This window comes from Leptinotarsa decemlineata, unplaced genomic scaffold (assembly GCF_025532065.1).
Source record: "Leptinotarsa decemlineata unplaced genomic scaffold, Ldec_3_MD MMD2_tig00026369_RagTag_RagTag, whole genome shotgun sequence".
Lineage (NCBI taxonomy): Eukaryota > Metazoa > Arthropoda > Insecta > Coleoptera > Chrysomelidae > Leptinotarsa > Leptinotarsa decemlineata.
In genome coordinates, this window is record NW_027412709.1 from 4,066,934 (window position 1) to 4,085,395 (window position 18,462).

Genomic DNA, 18,462 nt, shown 5'->3' on the forward strand with positions numbered 1-18,462 from the left:
TGTACTTCAGCTTTTTATTCATTTCTCTACTTACATCCATATACTGGAACATAGTATGTACACCTTTCTTTGAAATGGCCCACAACCAAAATACAATATTACCAAGTAGTCTTTCCAGAACTATAAAAAATTATTAGTATCCACATCCACTTAAATTTCCTTTGACAATATATTAATAAAAAATATTTGGTGCATTTAACTTTTCTTTTCACCATTTTCAATACAAATGAATTGGTGCAAATATATGCATTAAATTGTGCAACACGAATTTACATTAATTATGTTCTTCCCTGTTCGACTAAAGAATGCGAATTAAATTAACTCTCATTTCTATGTAAAATTTAGTATTGGATAAATTAAAGAAATTCGCTAAAATTCTTCATCAGACAGGAAAGTCAGTAAGTATATGAATACAAATAGATATGAGTTTATACAGGCTGTCCGATATTTGAAACGGATACTGAACACAGTAACAACTTGATAAAAACTGACTAGATATAGAATGGGAATTCATATATGAAAATAGTTGAAGAATATTTCGGACAATTCTCATCCAATAACGGTATTCATTTGTTTTCTATTTCTCCAAATATTTATTTGGCAAAATTTGTTACAGAGAAGTTATTTTTCTAACAGAGATTGAGGAATGACAATCAGCCATTAGTTCTTAGATTTTTTATTTCAAACTTGTCTGCATGGACATCTCATTTTTGATATTTATTCGTTAACTTATATTTAATGAAAGTACAACGAAATTACTGAAAATCTCAAAAACTCAAGCTCAGAATTATTTGACTATCCAAAAGTTTTTGTCTACGTAGAGAGGCAATTGAATTAGTTAGTAGAAAGGAAATCTAAATAGAAATATAGCTGAATATAAGTTATGAATAACGGTAGATTTCGAATAAAAACATATCAGTCGAACCCATTCACTACAAAGAAAATTGAAAGTTTATCAAAAAACATCATTATAATGGAGGATATATAGAGTGATATAAAATTTATGAAATAATATAAGAAATAATACTTCTACTTGTGAATGAAAATAAAAAAAGTAATTCAAAATGTTTCCCCTCACAAAAACTAGTTGAAAATATTGAGTCTTATTGTATGAATTTTGCCCTAGCAAAATAGCAGCAGAAAACAAGCTATGACCTAACATACCTCTCAAAGACCTGCTAAATTGAGTAAACTTTTCGTATTATTATTTTCAAACTTCAAATAAAAATAAGTATTCTGACTAACAAACTAATCGAAATTATTTTTTAGTTGATAGTAGAAAACGTCTGAAAGTAAAAATGTCTAAAATTTTTTTGGAATTAGATATGTTATTTACAAATCAGAAATACCCTCAAACTGGGTATTAGTTCCCATCGGCTAGTTAACTAAACTCTTTCGGAAATGTATTTTTTAGTAAGAAACATTACTTGATTTCAAACACAAAACAGTCTGTACAATACAATAAAATCAGTTTTATAGAAAACTGCAATAAACAGCATTGCGGCATTCAAAAATCTCCAGTGGATCAACAGAAAGTGATCGACAATAGCATTCAAAATGCTGCAATGTCAAATATAAACAATCACACTTTTAGAAGGGTACTTATGAAGTTTTCACTATAATTATCACATTCTGATAAAATTTGTAATAAATAAATACTAAACTACATATTTACATCTCTCACAAAGTGAATTGGGGTAAAATTCAAATACAAGTAATAAAAATTTGTATTGAGTTTTTTTATCAAAATCGTTTATTTCAATTTAGAAGTGGACAAGCACACCACATAATTTGTAATTGTTATCAATGATAAATTGTACCATCCAATTTTCTGGAAGTAAATTATGTATTTGTTTTTCCCCATGTTTTGTAATTATGCGAGAATATTGACTACAAACAGAAAATCAATCATTTATAAGATAAAAACCATTTCATAAAATATTCGTGGAAATTTTTTAAAAACTCATGTTCAATATGAATTTTAAGTTTAATTTGAATGATATACCTATTCCAAACAAGTCTTCATCAACATTCTCGCGAAGCATATTAACAAGTCACTTTTGATTTTCTTATTCTAATGGTCTTCTCAAATTCAATGAAAAAATAGTGTATAAAAAATCACATTTTCCAAAATACTAATTTTTTTTACAAAACCTACAGACAATTTCACACCCAATGAAATATTCCAAAAGAATTTTCAATTTTCCAATTCAAAATACTGAAATAGTTACAGTCATTTGTGAGAAAATTAGGGCGAATGGGTTATAAAATTGAAAACCCATATATTATCACGTCAGTTCACTGTCAACAAATTAAAGATCTTAAAAAGAAGGAATACCAATATCATAAAACATTTCATTGAGTTATATAAATTATATAAATATATATAAATTGAAGTTATATAAAACTGATCAACTGAAAATTAAATGACTAGCTATATAACCAAATATTATCTCTCCGTTAGGGCGACGCCGTGTTTGTAGACAACTAAATCCTTATTTTGGAAATCATAATGAGCCGTTATGTGAAACGCCATATTCGAAAGGACAACGACATATTCGGAGAGAGCAAATAGTGTGTAAACTGCAAAAAAAAATGTATAAAGGTTTCATCAAGATTTAAGGAATGTTCATTATAAATATTACTGGAGTTTTTTCCCAACACCAAGTGATGATCACTTAGTGATCGAAACACGTGTTGAGGTGTTAAAAATAACGATTTGGTGTTGAAAAAAAACTCTAGTAATATTCATTACTACACCAAAGGTTCCAAACAGTGCATCATAATGTTCATAATGATAGATAGATAATTTTATTAATCTCCATAAATCATTTACATGACATAAGTCACAAAGATAGGATAAATATAAAAAGAAATATAAAAGTTTGAATAATAAGTTATTTACATGTAAGGACAGTAAGTAATTGATCTCAAAAGTTGGATGCCAACTATATTTACAAAACCTGTTGAAAATAAAAAATACATATGAAACATGTTGAAACTGTGCAGAATTGTTTATAGCTCATTGGATGTAGACCTAACATTGAATCAGTGTATTCAGTTAGTGAATAAAATCAGTGATGAAGCAAAAAATTCCTTTAGGATAGATTTAATTTATTTTACAGTTTTTTGCTAAGTTTACGCATTCAGGAAGCAGGTTATAAAAGTAGCCGCCAGCATACAGGGGAGATTTTGTGTACCATGTTTTGTTAAGTTGATTTAGGTGAAAGTTGTGTTTATATCTAGTATCCTGCTCGTGAAGATCCCTATTTTTTGTAAATTTATCTTATTATTAAATGTATAAATTAATAACTTATATAGGTAAATACATGGGAAAGTTAGAATAGTATTCCGTTTGAAAGTATTTCTAGAAGATTCGTTAAAGTCCATGCCTAAAATGAGTCTCATAAATCGTTTTTTTAAAATGAACACTCGTGATACTCCAGTTGACCTACCCCATGTAATGATATTACAGCTGATTGCCGTGTAGTAGTTTCTGTGAAAGTTAGATTTGAGACTAGTAAAAGTATAATACAGTTTATTCAGATTTTTTAAATATGATATCAGTTTGGTTGTTGTGGGTTAATTTGCAGTTTAGTCTATACCAAGGAATTTTGTTCTTTCTGGTGCTAAGATATCAGTGTGGCATATGTTGAACTTTATGTTGTTCAAGTGATTTTGAGTATTACTGAATTAGATGAGGACCATTTTATTCACATCATTAATTTCTCTCAAACCATTGAGTGAAATTCTTTACTACTAGTTGTATATCATTCATTGAGTCAAGGGTATCGTTAGCAGTTAATTGTCAAAATGGCTGTCTTTCACTGCCTGAACCACTGTGCATGCTGTTTTTGGCGAGTGCATTGGCTTGGTACTTGGGGGTTGAGCAAACCGGCCATCGGATGCCTACTTCCACGTACCCCCGCTGGATACGGGAATGACAGAATCACTTGTGGTTCTGTTATTCCCTAACTGAACGGCATCCCAACGATGGCTCAATCATAAGCTAATCGTTGGACTTTTATGGACAGAGGAAACTTAAAAATTCTTTCTAGCGCTGAGTCTACAGAGGAGATGGATGTCGAGCTTACGACTCCAACTGACCTCCCTGTAAACTTAGATCAGGAGCGAGTCTACAGAGGAGATGGATGTCGAGCTTACGACTCCAACTGACCTCCATGTAAAATTAGATCAGGAGCGAGAGCTTCTCAACTCTCCAACTCCTGATCCAATAACTGACCCTAAAAAAAGGTTTGGTGCTGCAGCCAGGAAACGACTGAGTCGTCTCCTCAAGAGAGGGGTACCCTATGAAACCGCCCTGCACCAAATTCTTGAGCGGCGAATGCAGAATCTATCTCAGGTGGAGAAACAAACCCCCCCATGAGCAAACGTTTACGCTCAAGTGATTATTCACCAAAACCAGAGGCGAAAAACCCTGCACGGTTGAATCTAAGGCGTCGTCAGGTGTAGCTGACGTGCAAAAACCCTCATATGAGAAGGTTGTCGCGGGTATCAAGGTGGGAATCTTGCACCTTGACTATCCGACTACCTCATTAACGATGAAACAGCAGAGCATATACTTAGTGCCTGTCCCGCTGGGAACCGAAACAGGTTTTTAGAATTCGGCAGAGCCGTACTCTTACCGTCTGACCTGAAAGACCACTCACCATACAAACTAATCGGCTTCGTTAAGAAGTTGGGTTCATTTGGTCGAGTGTGGATAGGTGTGAGCCACAATAAACCCTTGCGGGTTGCGGTGGAGGGTCGAATAGACCCATTCACTTTGGACCTAACCTAACATAGCCTAGCAGTTAATTGTTGAATCATCTACATAAATGAGGACCTGCCCTTTGTTATCGATCGAGGTAAGTTATCGATATACAATAAGAACATACATTCTCATAAGTTAGTTCTTTATCGACAATAGTCATATTAACATTATTAACTTTGTAAAAAAACAATGTCATAAAAATATATATTCCAGATAATCCCAGTGTACATTTGAAGAACTGCAAAATATAAACTTGAAAGAAGATATAATTGTTATATATTTGTCCTCAAATGAAGGAAACCTACTGTACACTTGTCACATCTGTTTTCAGTTCACTTAGATATATCTCCATGTGAGGAATTCATGTATTTTAGTATGGAAAAACTATGCAACTCATATTTTTAGAAATTAAGATTCGAAAAATTCTGAATGAAATTTCAAATTCATCACGTGTCTACAGGGTATAAGATAAGTACTCTAAAGTATTCAACTGACGTATTCCTGAGACCATTTTAAGAAAAAAAGTCTATATAAACTTGTGTCTAGAAATGCTTCATTTCGGAGATACAAGGTGTGAAACTGAACGGTTCATTTTTCAAAAATAACTTTTAATAACTTTTGCAAAAAAATAAGTTATTTGCACGAAATTTGGTACCCGGGGTTTTTTTTGACGTGGAAAATCATAATTTCGTATTAATGTTCATGTATCATCTAGAGGGTACGCTGTCATTATTTATTTCAAATTGTCCTAACTTTTAGTACTTTTCATGAAAAAATTTTTAAAAATTTTAAATAAATAATGACAGCACAGGTACGCAGAGCCCTCTAGAGTTTACATGAAAATTAAAAAAGATTCAAATAACAAACCAACCATGTTTTGAAAAATTTCAACAATTTGTATCTCGAAAACGAATGATAATTCGATAAACATTTCATAGGAAAAAGTTGTTTATTTTGACGAGATTCACCACATACTTAGTTTTTGTAATGTTCTCTGCAACTTCACTTCGTCGTATGAGCTAAGTAGGTAATAGGTATGCATCGATATAGAAAATAATGAATATCTCGAAAACGATCACTTACAGCGTTGTTGAGGAAGTGTAACTTTTTTACTTGGAGAACGTGTGGGAATTAGGTTTTTTCATGAAAAGTACCAAAAGTTCACTGTCAAAAAAGTTAGGGCAATTTGTAATAAATAATGACAGCGTAGGTAGGCAACGCCTCTAGATGTTACATGAAAATTAATAAGAAATTATGATTTCCCACGTCAAAAAACCCTGGGTACCAAATTTCGTGCACTGAACTCTTTGTTGAGGAATTCATCCAACAATCTGCACCTAGCATTATGAAAGAGTAAATTAGCCTTGATAGGATTCATTTTTCTTTCTTTTTGAAAGCAACTAATAGTAAAGAGGTGAAAAGAGTCATAAAAAATATATCATCTGAATCATCCTGTGGTTTAGTACCTGAATAGCCTGGGAAAAATCTGTGAGATAGTTAAAATCCAGTATGATTTTTAGCTGGTGAATCATCAGAAAACATCAGTCACTTAAATATGTAGTTTGTCTCACTGACAAAGGTGATTAACTAATGAGATATATTTTGATATCAAAAAAAACCTCCGAATCAATTGATTATTGCTTTCTCTTAAATGAATTCAAATGTTATGGGATCAGAGATATGGAGCCTTGCTCCATCCTACGAACCCTATACATTTTACTATATAACATTGACCTATGAATGAATTCATACGAAACAAAACTTTTCCAACTTATCGCTGCATTTTTATAATCGATTAGAGTGGGAAAGTAATGTTTGTATAAAATCGGTGCCTGTTCTTTCACATACATCATACTTGGGCTTGTATATTAACACAAATTCATGATTTGTACTGAAAATTTTTCATTATGCTCAAAAACAGTCAACTTTGACTTAGGCAATGACTCTTTTGAGGAAACTCGACCTTGCTGAAATGATATTCCTAGGACATAAACTTATTGTAAGGAGCACGATAGGAACTCATTATTCCAAATCTTGTTGCAACCCTTGTGTGATGACGCCGGAATAGACCCACTCACTTAGGACCTAACCTAACCTGAACTCTTCTTGTCAAACAGGCTGTTTCAGCCACACTTGTGAAAAGGGTTGTTACAGTTGAATGTCACACAGAATTGTTTACACTTAGGTGAACAACGTATGGCTCTCCTCCATGTATCGGTACATAATCCAATGGGATTGATTCATATACCAGACCGTATTGATCTAATCAGAAATGCAAAAAAAAGGAGAACCTCTACATTGCAGGGAAATATTTGAATGTTTCTTAAAACAAAGTGTTCATCATTAGAGATGTTAAATTACTATTAATTAAAAATACTTGTTATTTTCTGTGACAATAGTTACAAATAGGCAAAGTGGAATATGATCTTCAGATTGGATAGATGCAACCCAATCCCAACGCTAATAATAAAAAATTACACATTACAGAAATTACACCCAAAGATTGAAACATTTCATGTGTTTCCTTACAATTATAATACTTTTATAAAGAGTGAGGAAATAGTATGGAAGCCCCTAGAAATCTCACCCAACTATTTTCAAAGTTATTTCTAGGTCAACTTCGGTTTTTCATAGTTATTTAAGTCTAGAGTTAACGTGACCCTTAATCGTACTTTTATCGTAACCCAAAAACGACGTGGACTTAGAAGGATTCTATTTCCTTTGGAGTGCTCTTTTAGAGCGAGTTCCACTCGCCTCTAACTTTACGATGATGGACTTTGATCTTTATTGAACCTCTGAAGGTTACATTAACCCTAGACATAAATACATTACCTTGAGAATGAGGTTTACGGTAAAATCATATTGGACTATTAAATTCCATGTTGAAAGTTATCTAGGGTGTAAACTTTTATCTACTATTTTATGAGCAGACCCGTAAATTTTATAGAGATTTCCATACATTTTTACTCTGTATCTTCAAACTCATTATTTCCCAATTCATTGTAATTATTCAATTTATTATTATTCAGCAAGTTTCGATTAAATGTATTTGTATTACAGTCCATTTTTATAGTTTATCCCATTATTGCTATCTCGGAAAAAGTAAGATTCACAAGGTTGGATAAATTAGACAATTTTGGGGGGTAATAAAACTTTTCCAAATCACGTCTATCAATGGCCTTTTTCGAAAAATTCGAGAAAAACTAAAATTGTTCGGTTTCTTTTGTTGACGTTACCACCTCTATTTCAAATAGTAAAAAAATAAGGCAGACGAATTTTCTGTTTCTGTTTTTGGGTGTATATAACCATTCAAAATCTGAAAAATAAATCAAGCGAAATCAATAGAGAATCTGCTGAAGTGCAATAAGTTCCCCGAAAAGTTACTGCGTAATATAAATTTCTGAACTATTTCTGGTCATATTCTTAACTTTGACTTACAAATTGAATAATCAATGGAAAACATGAAATTCCTATACTTAGCACTCAGAAAATAAGCAAACCGCAGACACGTGTTGACACGTGTTTCTGGCTCATTAGCTGTCATCAGTACGGTATAGCCAAGTGCAAGATTAGGCAATACTTGGTTGCAGAAACAGCACAAATGCGAATGTATGTACATATATATATATATATATATATATATATATATATATATATATATATACCTGTATGTATATATACAGTCCATTTTATTTAGCTGATGCCACTATTGCTATCTCGGAAACGGTATGACCTACAAGGTTGGTTAAATTTCAGATCGAGAATATCAATGGTTGTTCTTGAAATATTGGCGAAAAACTAGTGTTTTGGCTCTACCGCCTCCAATTCGAATGATATAAAAAAAGCAGGTAAACTTTCAGTACTTTTTTTAATTGTTATAGTCTGATACAAACCAATTTGCAATGCAACGTTTCATTCATTAGATTTAATCATCAACTTAATTTTTTTAAATACGATTTTTGTAGCTACTGTAATGACGAATTCAGCTACAAATTACAATACATGTGTTTCCCGACGTCTGTCTCCGAAAAAAACAACATCAATATTTGTAACCTTGGGTAATATTGACTTATTGAAAGAAACAATGAGAAGGGATTGCATAACTGTAACTCCACAAATGCTGGACAATTGCCATAAGAAATACTATTGCAATAGGGAATATGTGGACAATGGAAGGCAATTTGAACATATAATCGTGAACGACGTATATGGTTAGCAGTATTCGAGATTAATTTTTTCTGCTTGTTACTTGCTATATTACACGTTCATCCAATATGTGCAGTTTATGTAGGTATAGCTTTGAGTTCCAGACCCAAAAATTAAATATTCCTACTTTTTTGAGGTACCTCTGACCGGGAATTGAATGACAATACAATGACGAGAAAAACTTCGAGAAACACATATATTGTATGTAATTCATAAATAGAGGTCCGCAGTCAAGCTGCTGGAAAATAATTCCATGAAAATCAAAAAATAAATAGATAAGTACTTTTTGATCATTCCCATATTTCATTTCAATTTAAGAGCCACCGGTAGACAGCTGTTTCAACTTATTGGGCATCGTCAGTACCGGGCAGGCGGTCCTCGATTGAAGACAAAATGAGAAAAAAACCGAGAAAGTACTTGATGAAAATAGCTGCGTAAACGCAAGCGAAACATAAGTTGAACCACCTATTGGTGTGACACACACCCAAGTCAACTTTCCAAGTTTTTATGTCAGCGTTGGTGGTTTGACCATCATCTAGGCTCTACCGGTGAGTAGAGCCTAGATGATGATAGTACGACCAGCTATCGAAAGCGCTCGCATATAATTAAATAGAAGTAATAAAGCTTCAAATCCTGTTTGTGACTTACATTAATATATATATATATATATATATATATATATATATATATATATATATATATATATATATATATATATATATATATATATATATGATGAGCTGTTTTCTCGGGTTTCGCTCCGTGTGCTGTGTATTTTCTCCCCTTCAATAAGGATTATTTTCACAACGTTTCGGCAAAGTCTCATTTGCCATCTTCTGGTGATGTCTGGTTTTTTCAACTAGAAAGTTGAACTAGAAAGTTGAACTAGAAAGTCTAGTTCAACTAGAAAGTTGAATTAGAAAGTCTATTAGAAACAATTGAATTTTAGATATAAAAGACTGAGAAATGATATGGTTAGTTTACTTAGAAAAAACAGGAATTTATAACAGAATTGATATAGTACTATATACTATACTGCAATGTCAGCAAACAGTATGAGCCTTTTTAGGTAATGGAGATTATGCAGTGGCCGTTTTCACAGACTTAGAGTTTTTAAAACAATTGTTCATTGGATAATAATTAAAAATTTCGAAGCAACTGGCATCAAAGGAACTTCATTAAAATGGTTTGAAGATTATTTAAAAAAAATACAAATCACTGAATGGGAAATGTATACTCAACTATGGATCTAAAATTAATTCATTTTGAATATGTGATCTGCAATTTTTTTGGGGTTTCAAAAATGGAAAAGGATTATTTTTCAAAATGTCAACCATCTAAAAAAAGCTAAGTATAGAAATTTCCTTTTTTCTATTGTTTATTCAATTTGTAGGCAAAATTTATGGATAGGATAAGTAACTGATTAACTGGACACAGTGGTTGGTTTAAATTTCACAATACTCAACTTCTGTTTGCCATTTATTTAGTTGTGTTATTTTTATTATAGAAGGTTATTAAACACAAAAAAACAGCAAACTTGACTACTCCACAAAAAATATTTTTAAAAGAAATATGAAAAACCTCCGAGAGTCTGTTGGATTCTGTTTTTAATAGCTCGTGACATAACTGAGATTTCATAAATTAATTTGCTGATGATACATTGTTGTCAATATTTCATAAAGATATAAATGTAGCTTTGAAGAAAGTGAATACATTTCATCAGTTCGAACTTCCATTGTCTAATATGATATAAATTGATTTGAAATCCCTGAAAGAATCTGTAAAAAAATTGAAAAGATAATCTGAAAGGTAACAATTATATTAAGCAAAAAAACTTAAATTACAATGAAATAACATACAAGCAACAACCAAAAAAAAAATTAAACTATTAACACGAGCTGAAAAATTAAAAAAAAATATATTAACAAGAAATGAAAATTAAAAATATAAAATTAAAGGATTCCAAACCAAATTACTTCTGGACGTTTCGATTGTTAGTATCCACAATCGTCTTCGGGTGATTGTAAACTCAGTTTACTTAGTTTACTTGAGAATGGTTCAACAAAGCAAAACCGAAAGTAAAAAATGAAAAACTTAGTAGAAATCAGATAATAGTTAATTTCTTTATCCTATATTCAATATGAATTTCTACAACATAAATAAGTTATCAATCGAACAATTGGTAACGACCATATTGTTGAAGTTACATCTGACAAATTAGTTATTTATTTAGATACTATAAACTACTTTTACTGCTCTATTGCAGAAAATATGAGTGAAATTAAAATATTGCTAGCCCATATGGTCCATTTGTACATCTAAAAATTTTGGGCGTGGATGAGAATCTGTCTCTTTATGAAACCAACATTAATGAATTAATTGATACCATGATGGATATTAAAAACAAAAATACTGCAGGCTACGATGACATTTCGATCAAAATGATACACCTCCTAGTGCCCTAAATGTACTGGTTTCACTGATAAATTTATCCTTTCAAATAGGCATGGTCCTCTTTTTTCTAGAAACCTCTGTAGTTATTCCTCTGCATAAGGGCGGAGATTCTGATGATCCCTCTAATCTCCATCCTATATCTCTCATACCAACCATCGCAAAAATCACTGAAAAACTATTTAAAAAACGACTACTTGGATTCATGAATAATCATCAGTGAAAATCAATTCAGCTTCCAGACTAATAAAAATACGCACGATGCTATTTTCTCATTTCTGAATTAAGTTTATTCTGAGATAAATGTCGGTAAAAAGACTGCCGCAGTATTTTGTGACCTGTCAAAGGCATTTGACTGCGTTGATCACAAAATACTGATGAGAAAGCTCCAACGTTATAGATGCAGAGGAGTAACTCACAAATGGTTTGATTCTTATTTAATGGAACGGACGCGAATGGTCAAAACAACTCAACTTTCAAAAAAAAGGTTCTGTGTTAAGTCCCATTTTTTTCTTATTATATATTAATGACCTCACCAAGCTTAATATTTCTGGGAAGTTCACCTTATTTGGAATAATAAAAACACTTGTCAGTTGCACAAAATAATATCTGCCGACTTAAAAAAAGTTAAAGATGCTCAATTAACAAACTTTTTTTTGAAGATAGATCACTGGAATCTAAAAATAACACTAAATTTCTAGGAGTGTTCATTGACCAGAATTTAAAATTTGTGGATCATGTTAAACAACTCACTAGAAAAGTCTCTTCTGGCTGTTATGCGGTTAGAGTGATTTATAAAGAATTGGGGTTCAGCACTGCAAAGATGGTGTACTATCTACTCATAGATTCTCACTTATACTACGGAATACCGTTTTGGGGAGCATGCAGTCCAACTTTATTCAAAAGTCTACTAATTTTACAGAAAAGGGCAATAAGGTATATAGGAAACCTTAAACCAAGAGACTCCTGTAGAACCTTCTTCAAAAAACATAATATTCTAATGGTAACTGCATTATTTATACTGGAATCTGTGTGTTTAATGAATAAGCATATATTAAATTTTGTTGCATCCTCTTCCCATTACAACAATCGAAATTGCAGACACACTCTGAAACTCACTGTGCCAACTAAAAACATTACCAGAGACTCCATATTTTACAACGGTCGAAAAATGTACAATCATTTGCCTATGGACATAAGATCTGCCAATATAAATCTAATCAGGAAGTTAGTCAGACAATTTCTATCTGATAGACCATATTATACTTTGAACAAATATTTTAACAATAGTTTTTAACTGACTTACTCATATTTATCTTTATTTATTAAGGTTGTTACTTTTTATGTGTACTCTTTTATAAACTTGACTTTTACTCTTTTATGTATACATATCTTTTATATCCTCCATTTTAACATAGTTTGTACCCAGGCACCATTTTTATTTCAATTTCATTTGGTATGTATTGCATTTTTTAAGTATTTACTACCCAAGCTTTGCCTACAAGAACAAGATTATGTCTTAAGCATTTTTTTTCACCGTATTGTGCGCTGGTCAGGCCCTATCCCCCGAAGCCCTGATACATTCGAGAGAGCGCGCCAGCATTATCAACAAACAACCACTCCCCACACAATGGGGTAAGTGATCATTGGGTCCGAGAATCATGTACCTTGAACAAGCGCAGTGAGCCAAAAATAACAGCCATCTGCATCTGTGCCGCTACCGGCTTGCCATGGTGCAAGCCGGTAGCGGCTTGCACCACCCATATTTCGAATAACGTAATCGAGAAACATGGAGAATCAAGAGCTGTTGTGCTTGATATTTCTAAGGCCTTTGACCGTGTATATCATGAGGGTCTGCTGGCCAAACTTCGATGCTATGACTTGTCGGATCATTTCTGTGTATGGCTTTTCAGCTTTCTGAATAAACGTTCATATCTTTCGAATACTTTCACCATCAACACCGGTGTTCCCCGGGGATCCATATTGTCTCCAACCCTCTTTTTATTGTATATCAACGACTTATTGGAAAAAAACAAGAATTCAACATATTACTTTGCTGACGACAGCACACTTCTTTTGTCATTCCATTTGGATTCCAGGACATTGGCTGCGGAGGCACATCTTCACCGGCAGCAGAAGTTTGCATATCTTAATGAGGATCTAAAAGTGATTTCGAATTGGGGTGAAAGTAACCAGGTTTGATTCGATGCCACAAAAACCCAGGCATCATTTTTCTCCAAGAAGATAAATGTCTCCGAACCAGATATAATAATGTCAGGTCAGACAATTCCGCTTTCTGCTTTGTTAGGGGTTAAAATGGACACCAATATGTCTTAGCACAATCATGTCTCTGGAATTGCAAAGGCTGCTTCTCAAAAGCTTGGAACACAGTTCCGAACCAGAAAACTATACACACCTCAACAACTTTTGATGCTTTATAAAGCTCACATCAGACCTTCTTTGGAGTATTGTTCTCATGTGTGGAGCTCTGCCCACAAACATACCCTGAAGTTGCTGGATTCCATTCAGAAAAGAGCCATCCGCCTGATTGGAGACGCGAACAACTTTGATAGCCTGGAACATCAAAGAAAGGTTTGGGAGGAGTTCAAGTGACTTGGCACATTTGATTCCACCAAGAGCGGTACATATCAAAAATACGCGACGGACTGTGGCTGCTCATCGTTTTGAGATTCAACTCAGCAACCCTCGAACTTCACTGTTTATGTGGAATAAACTTCCTGGAAACTTTTTTCCAAATGGATTTAATCTCCAGCGATTCAAATCCAATGTGAATCGCTAGTTTCGCACATGCAGTGCTCTGAGAGCGCCTTAACAACACATGCAAATAATGAAATTATTTTATCAAAAAATGCGATCTGTTCGGGCAACGTACCGCGCGCTTCGCTCATTTTACGGTTCAATCATTGATCGACCAACATCCATATGTCGACGCAACGCAAAATCTGCTGAAAATATTGCTGCTGTCTGTGAGAGTGTGCAGGAGACTCCGAGGCAGTCGATTTGGCGTCGCTCACAAGAACTCGGCCTTTCGCAGACAACAACTTGGCGAATTTTGCGTCGTGACTTGGGCCTATAGGTACCCGCAAAAAATTCAACTGACTTAGGAACTGAATGTAAATGCATCTCGAAAAAGTCACTGTTCGTTTTGGATTTTGGGCTGGCGGCGTCATCGGTCCATATTTCTTTGAGAAGGACTTTGACCAGGCTATCATTGTTAACGGCGAGTACTATAGGTCCATGATTATAAACTTCTTCTGGCTCATACCAGAATGGATATTCTGCACAAGGGGTGTGAGGGCATGGACATCTCACGTGGAGGTCACCAAGATTGTGCGATTTGACCCTATTAGATTTTTTCTGGCAGGGTTTTCCTAAGTCACAGGTATATGAATAAGCTACAAACAACGGCGGTCCTCAAAGCCATCTTACCCCAAACCATCGGTCATATTCAGCTTAATTTATGCACCACAGTCATGCTCTGGGTGGAGCAAGCCGTGGCATACATTTGAACGATGTTATATTCCACACATAATGGCATCAATAGGTCTTTCAAACTAATAAAAAATTCGATATCTCAAACACACTTTGTTTTATTTAATTTTAATGATAGGAATCGCTAAATGAAAGACCCTTTTTATCTATTTAACTTATCAATTTTAAGTAAATGGCCTACATAGCTTTCTTGAGCTCAAAGCCTAATAAGCAGGATTTACTCTGATTTTTTTATATATCAAATAAATATGCAAATATTGGTTTGTACCCATATTGCACTTTTTGCGAGAAATATAATGAGAAATACATGTATTTTGATATATGATTGAGTTTTATTCTGAAATTGATGAAACAGGCTTGATGTTTGCATTGGGAAAAAAGTTGATACAGGATCCAATGGACGAAACTTTGAAGCGAAAATTAGTTTATACCAGTTTATAATTCAAATTGAAATAATTCCTCTGCCTCATTTTATAATTATTTGAAATGAATAATAAGAAAATCAATAAATGAAATCCAACAACAATTTCAGTTTTTTGCAAATATCTCAAAAATGGCTATTTATTGTCAGGATTTGAGAAAATGGTTTTCATTGTCCCTGAAATAGGCAACTTTTGTTTTGGGCTCTGGTTTCATATAGTTGCCTTGCAGTGAAAGACAAATATTGTTCGGCAGTCGCAGTAAAAACTTGGCTTTGCAACAGACTGTCTTGGCAATGCCTTGTTTGTTTTGTGTGGGAAGATGTCATCGTGTCATCACCTTAATTTACTCAGATTTGTCCTTTAAGAACAGTTGAGTCTAGTAATGGTGCAGCCTAACACCACTGATGAAACCTTAAATGTTCGACTTTCATCAAATTTAGACAATCTCGAAATTCTTTCCATTTCTGATGTAGCAATAGTGGGATCAGCTAAAAATACTTCCTGTTGAATTATATCCAACATTTACATTAAAAGTACCCACTAATTCAAATGTAATATTTTGATATCTTACAGGCCAAAAAAAAAAAAAAGATTCAATTGGAACTAAAATGTAACCATATACATGTTTAAAATTGAGACAATAAAATCGAAACCACTAAAAAATGTCTATACATATCCATCATGCCAATATATTTGGAACTTTCTTCAATGAAAGTTCCAAGTAAATAAAAACAAAGGTTCTGGCTTTCAACTTTTCCATCTTTATACAAAAAAAATATGTGAATCTCCCAAAATTTTTTTTTAAATATCCCCTTTCGATTTAAATAAAAACAATCCCAACACCTGCATAACTATGATTATTGTGTTATGTCAATGTTCTTTCAGGAGGATAATAGGTAGGAATCCAACGTAATCAAATATTACTTGGTATTTTATTGACCTACATAAACAGCTGAATTCGACTTACTGTAGGGCTCACAAAATGAATTGTGTCTCAAGAAAAAATATACAGACGCCACAATCCCAGCCATATTCATGATAAGAAATCGCTTCTTCCATTTCAAACTGATTCTTGATTGTTTCTTGAATCTACCTTGTAGAAAACAGGTTAAGATCATATACATTTCAGATCCTATTATGAAGGTAACGAAAGCTTTTTCATGTACAGCTAGAACAGAATGATAATGAGTAGTGAAGAGAAGATGACAAAATAGTCTATTATCATACCATATGACTGTGAAGAAGTAAAAAATGAAAGTAATACAAGGGCAATGTTCTCGATCAGATTCAGAGAAAAAGCTACTTGTGCAATCCATATATCCTGGGGTGGAAGAACACTGCAATGGTGGTTTAAGTACTCAAAAGCTATGTAAAACCTAGGAACAGCGTGTATGGCAATGGCACTTTGCCAAATTTCCCTTTGTGGTGAAAAATTACCAATTGCTGCTGATATGGAAGGTAGCATGTTATAAACATCACAATGTGTATAAGTTGCGCTCTCAAAATTAAAAAGGACGGAATAGGAAATACAAAATATGAACGCAAATAATGGAAAACAAACAACAACTATTGCAAATTTCTCGAAGGGTATACGTAAATATGGAGAATACTCATATTCACTATACAATAGACCATAGCGGGTATCTTTCGACATGTCTTTCACCACTTCTTATCAATATCTCTACAAATTCATTGTTAGTAAAAATTGAATAATATTCCAACATTAGGTTAAGACGATTCAAAGAATTTCACAGACATAAGTTAGACTGGCCATTAGAAAGAAGACATTGATCCACGGACCGAGTGCGCATGCTCGATATATCAAGGTCAAAATTTCAAAAGCTTGCATAAATGCACAGAACTAGATAATCACTGACATAGATAAGTCAATCAATATAATTTGCATAAGTTGTCAACGGGTCTGGATCCTTCTTGTCAGTAGCTAAAGCTGTTAATCAGAACTTTACAAAATCCACAATTCCACCACTAACACAAGCAGATGGTTCAATTGCAACAACAGCCATAGAAAAAGTAAATGTACTATAGCTGAACAATTTGCATCCCACTCCACAGTCGATTTTTTGGGAAAGACACCTACACCACTCACTATTTCCACACTAGAATCCACAATGTCGGAAATTACTTTTCAACAGCGTCTAGTCAGGCGAATGTTGAAACAATTCAATATCAACAAGGATTCTGGCCCTGATGAAGTGCCCGTCATCGTACTTAAAATGTGCGCAAATGAACTCGCACCAGTATTTTGCAGATTTTTCAACTTATCTAACAAGAAAAGGGTTTGACCTTCTTGTTGGAAGATTGCTCAAGTTCAGCCTGTTCTCAAAAAGAGAAATCTTCCAACTAACTATAGACCAGTCGCTTCTCTATCAGTGATAACAAAAATCATGAGGAAATCCATAAACCTCCATATCCTCAAATATTTGAAAGACTTCAATATCTTGAGCGATCATCAATATGGCTTTCGGAAACAAATATCAACAGGCGACCTTGTGTCACCAATATTTGGAGTAAACAATCAAGGAACATTGAGAATCAAGAGCTGTTTCGCTTGATATTTCAAAGGCCTTTGACTGGGTGGGGCATGAGGGTCTGCTGGCCAAACTTCGATGCTATGGCTTGTCGGACCATTTTTGTGTATGGCTTTTCAGCTTCCTGAATAAACGTTCTCTGCAAGTGGCCGTCGATAGATGTCTCTCGAATACTTTCACCATCAACGCCGGTGTTTCCCAGGATCCATATTGTCTCCAACCATCTTTTTATTGTATATCAACGACTTATTAGAAAAAAACAAGAATTCAATATATTACTTTGCTGACGACAGCACACTTCTCTTGTCATTCTATTTGAATTCCAAAACATCGGCTACGGAGGCACATGTTCACCGGCAGCAGGAGGTTGTATATCTTAATGAGGATCTAGAAGTGATTTCAAATTGGGATGAAAGCAACCAGGTTCAATTCATTACCACAAAAACCCAGTCATCGGTTTTCTCCAAGAAGAAAAATCTTTCCGAACTGGATATAATAATGTCGAGTCAGACAATTCCGTTTTCTGCTTCAATAATTTTCTTATGGG

General features: G+C 33.7%; 1 protein-coding gene across 1 annotated transcript; it reads right to left on the reverse strand.

Annotated features, from left to right (window-relative positions):
• LOC111512122 (post-GPI attachment to proteins factor 2) lies at positions 1–17,168 on the reverse strand. The gene is made up of 3 exons (XM_023168217.2): positions 16,594–17,168; positions 16,334–16,534; positions 1–2,583 (listed from the first exon to the last, which is right to left on the reverse strand). Exons 1-3 carry the CDS (start codon positions 17,018–17,020, stop codon positions 2,450–2,452), a joined length of 762 nt encoding a protein of 253 aa, XP_023023985.1. The 5' UTR covers positions 17,021–17,168; the 3' UTR covers positions 1–2,449.
• Positions 17,169–18,462: the final 1,294 nt, after the last annotated feature.